Here is a 10,780-nt window from a genome sequence, read left to right on the forward strand (position 1 = left end):
AGCCTTTTGTGTTTCAAACTGGAGGTTATGCTCTACTTCTGTTTGGGCACATTAACAGTTGAATCTGAAACTACAGTTTGATGTAAAATCAGACTATTACTTAAGCAATGACTCTAGCTGTTGGAAAAAACAAACTTGGCGTGCTGAAGATGTATGTGTTCAGCCTGCTATGCTTAAACTACTCCACTTAAGGAAGGGTGAGCATGGTCAATTAAAAACATAGAGCACACCTAGAATTTCGCTAGAATATATTTCACTTCCCACTGTTCTATCTTGTGCCAACTCAGACACTCCTCATGTCTATTGGAAACTATTCTGCAGAATAGTCAGTGCCGTTATTCCACAACTTTTGGGGGGGCTTTTTTTAGTGTTGCAAAGTATTGCTATACTTCACATATTCACAGAAACAGAAGCAAAAGAAAATGATTTACTATAGGAAACTTCACTAAAATTGTAAAGTAAATCAAACATTTTTAAAGTGACTATCTAAACTATATCAACTGTTTTATGAATGAATGAATGAATCTTTATTTTTACCCCGCCCCTTTTCCAAAACTGGAACTCAGGGCGGCTTACAAATAAAAACTACTCATAGATAAAAAACATACAAAAATATAGAATTAAAATAGAATTAAACTATTTGTAACATTAAAATCATGAAACATACACTTAAGATACTAAAACAGTTTAAAACATTAAGAATAGGACCATAGAACAATACAACAGACCTTATGAGGCCCTATCTTAAGCATCTTCTAGTCCAAAAGCCTGTCGGAATAAAAAAGTCTTTGCCTGCCGACGGAAGGATAGCAAGGAAGGGGCCATTCGTACTTCCCTAGGAAGAGAGTTCCAGAACCTGGGGGCAGCCACTGAGAAGGCCCTATCTCGTGTCCCCACCAATCGCGCTTGCAAAGGTGTTGGGACTGAGAGAAGGGCCTCTCCTGAAGATCTCAGGGCCTGGGCAGGCTCATATGGGGAGATACGGTCTGACAAATAGCCTGGACCTAGGCCGTATAGAGCTTTATAGGTCAAAGCCAGCACTTTGAATTGTGACCGGAAACAAACTGGCAGCCAGTGGAGCTGTCGTAACAAGGGGTTTGTATGGTCCCTTTAACCAGCCCCAGTTAGCACTCTGGCTGCAGCTCTTTGTACCAGTTTAAGTTTCTGAACAGTCTTCAAAGGCAGCCCCACATAGAGCACGTTACAGTAATCTAAACAGGATGTAACAAAGGCATGCATCACTGTAATCAAATCAGGCGTCTCCAGGAATGGGTGCAGCTGGCACACCAGTCTTAGCTGGGCAAAAGCACTCCTGGTCACTGCAGAGACCTGGGCCGCCAAGTTCAAAGCTGAGTCCAGGAGCACACCCAAACTGCGAACCTGTGTCTTCAGGGGGAGTGTAACCCCATCCAGAACAGGCTGAATCCCTATTCCCTGATTTGACTTTCGACTAACCAGGAGCACCTCTGTCTTGTCTGGATTTAATTTCAATTTGTTCGCCCTCATCCAGTCCATCACTGATGCCAGGCACTGGTTCAGGACCAGGACAGCTTCATTGGCTCTAGGTGGAAAGGAAAAATAGAGTTGGGTGTCATCAGCATACTGTTGCTCCCTCCCTGCTACGGCAAGATCAGCACAGCACTTGTCTTGTTTCTATTATTTGGGCTGATTGCAGGTGTTGCCACCACTCACTGCATGCTCAGAGGCACGTTACCAAATTCTTCCAAGCTACACAGGAAGTGGATTGGACTGTGAAAGACCAACCCAAATTGTGTTTGCGTTTTGACAAATTTGTAGGGCAGTCCAATATCTCAGAGAGGAGGTCAGGTCTTCTGCTCCCCTGGTGCATTCACTATACCTGCCAATTCCCTGCTTTTTAAAGTTTGATAGAAATATCTGTTGGCTATATCTGTTCTTAAACTGCAAGCTTTTTTGCCTATTACTGAATTATAATCCACCTATGGATAATTGCTTTTAAGTAAATAAAAACTTGGATGCCATCCAACCTGGAGAAACAGTGGTGGTGAAGGACACATGAAGGATGTTATATATAGTTGGCAAGTCCTGGCATCAAAGCTGTGTTTGTGCCTGTTCTCTGAACTTGCCCAGCTACTAGCATAACTCTGAGGAGCAGAGACTTGCACATAAAGAGAAAACAAGTCCAGCAGCTATTGTGTAACAGAACAACATGAGCTGGGTACAAAAGCTAATGCTGGCTGTTCTACATAATAAAGTGTTCAATTGTAGAAGGCTGTAGAAATGACTTCAAATTATATCAGCACCTGATACTTACAGAAAAGTAAATAATTTAGTTTTGGCTTTCTTTGCATGTATATGCTTGCTGCTCTAAATATCTGTTTAATATATCAAGAAGACAGAAATATGTTGGGACAAGAGTCCCTTTGAGCATTTTAATTAAAACTGCTCAAATACAGAGAGACCTCATAGGCATAGAATAAGTAGCTGCTAGCTGAGAGCTGTTTGTCAGTTCAGTTACACCTCTGCAGAGAGTTAATCCTTCAGATTGAACATTTAGGCTAAATGTTTGATGCAAATTCTTAGGAAGAATGTTGGGTTTTCCATATAAGAAAACAGTAGTATAACATAGACCAATTTGCTTGCCCACTAATAATCTGGCAGAAATAATCACTTGGGGCTTTTCCTGGCAAAGTCCCTCAGTGTCTTTGATCAAGATTGGTGAAGCATCTGTACAGGGTATTTGCAGGGTAAGGGTATAATAATCAGATTTTGTTTGTTACCAGTATAAATTGCAGTGTCTTCGAAATATTTATAAATGATATCATGAGCTTCAGGGCAGAATGATAGTAACTGACTTTAAAAAACTAAAATATACATTATTTTCTCATTAAAAGATCAGATGTACTTCAAAATTGTGTTCAATTAGTTTATAGCTATTGATTTTTTTATTGCATGTGCTATACACTCAGTTGAAAACTTTCATGAAGACTCTAGCCTGGTTCACTATAGCTATCTCTAGTTTAATGTGAATTAGGAGTATGCTGGTACGTATTACTCAAGTCTCCAATTTGCTCCTGGCTATCCTGGGAGCAGCAAGCCATGAAGCTTTGCTTGTTATGTCATTCAAATCAGGCCTCATGGTTTATTTTTTCTCCAAACAAATCACAAGCGGTAGCTAAGGTTTATTCGGGGGAACAAATCACAAACTTTGCTTCAGAAGGCCAGGAGTGGGGCCATGTTAGAAATAGTTTCATATGATGTGTGAATCATCATCATCTATACCCCGCCCTTTTTCCAAAACTGGAACTCAGGGCGGCTTACAACTAAAAATGAGTACATATAATTTGGACGTATAAAAATCTACATTTAAAATAGAATTAAACTCATTACAGCATTAAAACAAACATCACCTAAAAATACCTAAAACCAATTTAAGAATAATGTGATCAAACCGTAAAACAATATGGGATACCTCTAGAAGCCCTGTCCTAAACAACTTCTACTCCAAAAGCCTGCTGGAATAAATGTCTTCACCTGTCGACAAAAGAACAGTAAAAAGGGGGCCATTCTTGCCTCCCTCGGAAGGGGGTTCCAAACCCTAGGGGCAGCCGCCGAAAAGGCCCTATCTCGCGTCCCCACCAATTGCACTTGTGACGGTGGTGGGACTGAGAGGAGGGCCTCTCCTGAAGATCTCAGGGCCTGGATAGGTTCATATAGGGATATACGGTCTGACAAATAGCCTGGGCCTAAGCCATGTAGGGCTTTATAGGTCAAAACCAGCACTTTGAATTGTGCCCAGAAACAAACTGGCAGTCAGTGGAGCTGTTGCAACAAGGGAGTTGTATAATCCCTGTAGCCAGCCCCAGATAGTATCCTAACTGCCGCTCGTTGTACTAATCTAAGTTTCCAACCAGTCTTCAAAGGCAGCCCCACGTAGAGCGTGTTACAGTAATCTAAACGGGATGTAACTAAGGCATGTATCACCGTAGCCAGATCAGGTGTCTCCAGGAACAGGCGCAGTTGGCGAACTAGTCTTAACTGAGCAAAGGCACTCCTGGCCACCACAGAAACCTGGGCCTCCAAGTTTAAAGCTGAGTCCAGGAGCACACCCAAACATAGCTACAGGTTTCTGGAATGAAGTATATGTGAAATAAATAGAGTTTAAGAAGGGACACCAGATTTATTCTACCCACATACTTTCCAGGCTAAACTCCAACAGATGAGAGATGAAACGCGTTGAATGGGATGAAAAAGCTGTCTTTGTACTCTTTCTAGTAAAAATAGCAACAAATTTCTGCTGAGGGGAGAATTACACAGTTGCAACACTGTCACCTTCATACATATGCTACGTAATGTGGATTATGATATGACCTTGTCCTTGTCCATGTCCAATCCTGGCTATTTAAGGGTGCTTAGACTATAGAGATTCTGTCCAGCAGCTGCGCAAAACATCAGAATCTAGTCCTGCGAAAGATTACTTCTGTGCCATATTAAAGTGCCTGATGGCTCTGATACCCAGGGACTCCCACCTCCCCTAGGACTACCAAACACACATGCGCACACACTCAGACTCTCAAACAGGCATTCCTCTCCCACAAAGGGTCGCCAAGCTTCCTCTTCTCCTCCCCCAACACCCAAATGGGTTCCCAAGCTTCTTCCTCTCTTCCCCTTTAGACTTTCTCCTGCAAGGAGGAGGGAGGTGGCTGGCCAAGTGATAGAAACAGTGGGGCGTGGCTGGGGCCAACAAACTTGTAAGGAGTAGAACATTTTCTAAAAATTACTTTGATTGTATTCTGTATTAGTAATTGTGCAGGGAATCCAGTCTCTCACACCAACACTACTTTTTTGTGTTAAGAAATCCATTTTTAGTTAGTGCAAGATTTCAGTAGCTTAATCAGAAGCCATAACAATTGCTTCAACTGTTTTGCACTCAAATCTAGTTAATGCTTATATACTTTTTCATTCAGCTAAATATTCCTTAATAGATTTGGCAAGGTAGTGCCATCACCCCAAAGCCGTTTTAGTTATTTCCTTGTTGCTTCTCCCCTGAAAGCTTAGAAAAAGTAGTCCACAAAAGAGGCTAAACTTAAAATAGCAATTTCAATGACTAAAGATAGATTTCCATACTTACAAAGTTTTAATATGAGTTCAGGGACAATTTATTTTCTTCATCTCAGCTTCTCCCATGAAGAACTCTGAATAAGGAAATTCAGAATTTAGTTTCCCATTTTCAGCTATGATATTTTATAAGAATCCCTTAATTCAACTGCTTAAAGCATGAAATCTCCCTGTTTCTGGGTAGCATGCAGCAGTACTTAATATTGTTTGCAGTATACATAGGTAAATTTCCTATACTATTTAACACCTATATTCTACTGTTGGGAGCTGTCATTCGGGGATTTGGAGTATGGTGTTGTCAGTATACTGATGACACACAGCTCTGTATCTCTATTCCATCTGTATCAGGAGAGGCTATGAAGGTGTTGTGACAGGTGTCTAGAAGCAGTGATAGACTGGAGGGGGCCAACAAACTGAGACTGAATCCTCATAAGACAAGTTATGTGAGTGGATGGTTCCTGTGCCATTAGATGTATGACCTGTTCTGGTAGGGGTTGTGTTCCCTCTGAAGGAACAGGTTCATAGTCTGGGAGAGTTCCTAGATTCCAGTTTGTCACTAGAGTCCCAAGCGGCTTCTGTGACTAGGAGTGCTTATGCCCAGTTGAGGCTGATTCACCAGTTGCAGCTGTTTCTGGGTTGGGATAGCCTGACCTCAGTTGCCCATGCTGTGCTGACTTCCTGTCCGGACTACTGTAATACACTGTATGTGTAGCTGCCCTTGAAGACAGTCCGGAGGCTGCAGCTAGTGCAGAATGTGGCTGCTAGGCTGGTAAGTGGGACAGCCCAATTGGACCGCATGTCACCAGTCCTAAAAGCACTCCGATTGCCAGTGAGCTGCCAGGCCAAATTCAAGGCATTAGTACTAGCATATAAAGCCCTAAATGGCTTAGGACCCAAGTATCAACCATCTTGGACCCTACAATCGGAGGCTTTGTTAATGGTGCTGCCACCGAGCATTACCCAGTTGGTGTTGACCCATGACAGAGCCTTTTCAGTGGTGGCTCCCTTTTGTGGAATGTCCTCCCCAGTGAGGTGCATCTGTCTCGATCGCTATTAACATTCGGGAGGAATTTGAAAACATTCCAGTTTATCGAGGCATGTATGGCTAAAGAGGACTGTCCCTAGCAACCTGAAGATCACTGATGAAAGACTATTATTTTATGTTTGCCGCCCTGAGGTCCTTTGAGAGGAAGGGTGGGATATAAATTGTTAATAATAATAAATGATTTATTGTCTTGTACAAGATGTTGCTCCTGCTTCATCCTCTAAAGTACAAAATCTGTAGGAAAATACTATGTTGGGAAATGTTACTTCTAATCAGTCCACATTCCTGAAGGCCATAGTCTTAACAAGATTCAGATTGGCTCATGTGAGCTACATGTCATAAGTTGAACAATATCAGCTGGGAATCTTACTCAGCCTGAAGCTGAATGCAGGTAAGATTGTGGTCATTGTGACAGGTCCTGTCACATGGGGACTCCCACTACTGATGAGTTTAGCTTCCTCTTAAGTCACTTAGACTGATCCTCTGAGGTAGTTCCTAGGTGCTGAGATAGTGCTGGTAATAGTATATTTTAATGCAGGGGTGTAGAGAGCTCTTGAGTTTCTTCTGAGTAAAATTAGGTGAACCTAAAATACTGAAAATGCCCTACTAACAGAGGTGTAGTCATCCAAGGTCTCAGGGCATCTTAGACCCCTTTTTTGGGAGCAGGGTCGCTATAAACTTCAGCATCCTATGAGCCAATCAGCATGAAAGGGAGCATGTATCCTAACATGCTTTCTAGTCCTTTCCTGCTGATTAGAGCTAATCAGAGTGAAAGGAGTTGAGATAGCAACTGAGTAGACTCTTCTCAGTAGCTGACACTCTCCCTTTTCATGCATATTGGCTCCTAAGGACACCTGCATTAATGATTTCATTCTCGACCCAGCAGGGGGGGAAAAAAGAGAGGGCTTGGCTGTGACTATCATGAAGGGACCCTGCACTTCTGATTTTGCCACTACACTACTGCCTGTTAAACCACACTATGACCTTACAGCTTGCATCTAGCCTTAAGTGCAGATTTCTTTTAAACTATTTGCAGCCTATAATTTAATATTATTCTGTCAGTCAATTTATAACTTTTCTCTCCTCAGGAATACCAAAGTCTGATCTTCTGCACACAAGATCATTAAGGGGACACAGAGACTGTTTTGAAAAATTCCATTTAATAGCAAACCAGAGTTGTCCACGGTCAAAACTCTCCAAGAGCACATATGCAGAAGTGAAAAACATCTTGAGCAAAAAAATTAACTGGATTATACAGTATGCACAAAATAAAGATTTGGATTTGGATTCTGAAAGTTCAAAACAAACACAGCACCGGCTTTTGGGCTTTAGAAATAAGAGAGAGAGAAAGCTCCTTCCGCAGTTTGATTCCCAAGTCCCTAAATACTCTGCAAAATGGATAGATGGAAACTCTGGGAATATTTCAAACTGCTCACAAAGTATTCTTGAACCAAAAGAATCCAGTGATTTTAGACTTGATATGTTGGAACAAGCAGGTGCACCATTTTGCTGCAGAAGTTCATTGTGGTCTAGTCATAACCAGTCAGCAGAGATGGGAAAAGCTAAAGAAGACCCAGATACCCATGTCCAAAGAAGACATCCCCAGTTCAGCAGGGAGCAATGTAAGTGAAAGAAGTTATATTTATATCTCTGGCTATTTTTGTTCTATACCTTTAGAAGGGTATTTTAATAGCTTTCTGTAATTGAACATGATCATCTTAAAGTTAATGGAAATAGGAAAGTTACACTTCTCCAAAATGTTTAAGCTAGTATCTAATTATCAGGTAACCCATGAAATAAGGAAAATTTCCCTTCTTTAAATAGTATGTGAACACGGACGTTGTAGTAATCCTGTGACATTTCTGGATTTGCTCCAGTGATTCATCCTTAAGCAGAACCGAGGTCTTCTGAGTTCACACTAGCATAGAACCAGTAAACATAATGACTTCATTTTAAATTAGGAGAACTAATCTCCATGAGGCAGCAGTCCTGAATACATTTACTAGGGAGTAAGCTCCATTGAACATACTATAACTTACTTCTCAGTAAGCATGTATATGTACTCATGCTTACATGAGTTAATTTCATAATGTTTGTCTCTGAATGCTTAATTTTAAGTGTGTCAGGTAACGGTTTTGCATTTATTATAGCAATCCTGTACCAGCTATGAAAGATATACAAGTACTGGGGAAGTGGGAGACTGATGATAAGAAAGGCATGCAACCTTGGTGGAATAAGAGCTACTTTGCTTATTAAACTTGTCCTTTTTATGGCCACAGCGAACATTTTAAAAGTGTTCTCATTTTTTCGACAAGAGTTTTTATGACCTTGACCAGAGCAGAGTGTGATATTGCATTGAGGCAAAAATGGTGCAGATTCCCAAGAAAGCAATTGTACAAACTTCAGTCTGGAGCATTTGGGCTTTTCATTTTCTTTTGAACATGAAGTTGTTAGAATATGAATGGATTAGGTTGGTGCTTTCCAGTGTTGTGATTTGTGACTACCGTAGAAAGAAAGTATAACATTAATTCTCTATTAAGCAATATATTAAACTCAGTTATTCTTTACACAGCTGTTTGACCCTAACATTCAAATAAAAGTGTTTTTTAATATTTCTGTAAGTCACCCCTCCTCCTTTTCCTCTCCCTCTCTTTTGTCTGGCTGATTTTTTTTTCATGTTTCAGTGAGTATGATGACTCTTGGAGAGGTGGAACAGCTGAATGAAAAACTTCTCAAACAAATCCAGGGTAAGATAAGCTTGCCTAACAGTAGGCATTTTTGTAATTATTTGAGGTCCTGGGCTCCTGCCAGGAGGACAGGCGGAATATAAATCAAATAATAAATAAATAAAAATAAATAACTACAAGACTGTTATGTACGACTGTTAGTTTTAAGTGTAGAAAATAGTTTTTCTTTTTTGTGTCTTGTAAATGAAACTACAGAATTGCAAAGTAATGAACTTACTACTTGAAGTTGTAGATTAATTTATGCCAAAATGTATTTCAGATGTGTTTGAAGAGCTGACCGAGCAAGTGCAAGAAAAAGACTCCTTGGCTTCACAACTTAATGTCCGCCACATTGCTATTGAGCAGCTGCTAAAAAATTGTTCAAAATTGCCATGTCTACAGATGGGACGGGCAGCAATGAAATCTAATATATCCATATAGATGTAGCAAAGCTTGTTTCCCTGCTTTATTAATCTATCTCACACAATTGCACACTCAAGCAGTATTTTGGAATATTCTAAACTTGTATGTTACAAAATGCAAGGGAAGTTGCATATGGTGTTCTTTTAAACAATGGGGGGGAAGCACACTAGGGACTAGTTTGACTCTGGAAGTCACCTAACCTCTGCCCCAAACCAGCTATGTTCATTACAGGCATACAATACAAAGACTTCTTACTGCCATGTAAATAGCCTGGAAATTAACAAATTAATGCAGGTTTTAGGTACCAAGAAAATGGTGTCGCAACCAGTGTTCACAAAATCTACATTTCTTATTTATTGAAAGCAATATTTTATTACTGAAATTTTATACAAGAAAACTATTTTCGGTACTTTTCCGTATCTCTTTATAAACTTTTTGAATGATATATAACATTTTTGCCTTGTGTAATGATTGTTTACCCTTTTTTCAAGTCAGTGTACTTACCTTTCATGATGGATTTTTTTTAAAAAAAAGAACTTGTTTCCCAAAGACACAATCTCAGTGGCTGTAATGCATTACGTTTACTTTTCAGCAATGTACAATTTATTGGGCATGGATTGTATCTTAGTAGAAGAAATTTAAGCACAGCACCTCCTTCTTGGAATGATGGTTCATGTTTTGTTAATATATGCAGATCTGGAGTTTGATTTTGTATGTGAATTTCTAATGCTTAATAAAAGTATATGGCTACAAAGAAATAAACCTCTAATACCTCATGGAAATAATTGTCGTATTTTTAATGCAATTTGTGATAAGTCACAAACTCCTTGCAGATATAAAACTAGTACATTCTTATCAGTACCTGATCCAGGGCAGATTTTATCAAACAGATAGTTTATGCAGTTTGTTTCTGTGAACAAAAAGCAGTGGAGCATGTGGTGCTATACAAGAGGCACATGCCCAGTACCTGTTTGGGAGTGTACCACTACTAGCACATGTCTCTGGATATAATCTCTGGTAAGGACTCTTCTGTGGTAAAACTCGTTTGAGCAATTAAAGTTACGCTTGAGAATTTGTTTTCAGAATTTGACTTCTATTTTACATTTGCAGCCCACCTTTATATAACCACTCTCTTGGCCCAGATGGTAGTACAGAGAACAGTTAAATGTACCCAGTGGGAGCTAAAGGTAAAGGTGTCCCCGCACTTATAGTGCAAGTCGTTTCCGACTCTTAGGGTGATGTCTTGCGACTTTTACAAGGCAGACCGTATATATGGGGTGGGATTGCCAGTTCTGTCCCCAGTGTATGCTGGGTACCCATTTTACCGACCACGAATGGATGGAAGGCTGAGTGGACCTCGACCCCTTTTACCGGAGATTCGACTTCCTCCTTCCGTTGGAATCAAACTCTGGCCGTGAGCAGAGCTTCGGCTGCGTTACCACCGCTTACCATTCTGTGCCACGGAGGATCTGTTCAGTGGGAGCTAGCT

General features: G+C 40.5%; 1 protein-coding gene across 2 annotated transcripts in view; it reads left to right on the forward strand.

Moving 5' to 3' along the window:
- C5H21orf91 (chromosome 5 C21orf91 homolog) overlaps positions 1 to 10,065 on the forward strand; it is a 29,042-nt gene extending 18,977 nt beyond the window's left edge. For both annotated transcript variants that reach the window (XM_061629492.1, XM_061629493.1), the window contains exons 3-5: positions 7,231 to 7,764; positions 8,827 to 8,889; positions 9,149 to 10,065. In XM_061629492.1, the coding sequence (XP_061485476.1) occupies positions 7,231 to 7,764; positions 8,827 to 8,889; positions 9,149 to 9,309 (758 nt within the window). In that variant the 3' untranslated portion in view covers positions 9,310 to 10,065. The remainder of the gene's footprint in view (positions 1 to 7,230; positions 7,765 to 8,826; positions 8,890 to 9,148) is intronic.
- The last annotated feature ends 715 nt before the right edge of the window (positions 10,066 to 10,780 follow it).

Source organism: Rhineura floridana, chromosome 5, assembly GCF_030035675.1.
Source record: "Rhineura floridana isolate rRhiFlo1 chromosome 5, rRhiFlo1.hap2, whole genome shotgun sequence".
Taxonomy (NCBI): domain Eukaryota; kingdom Metazoa; phylum Chordata; class Lepidosauria; order Squamata; family Rhineuridae; genus Rhineura; species Rhineura floridana.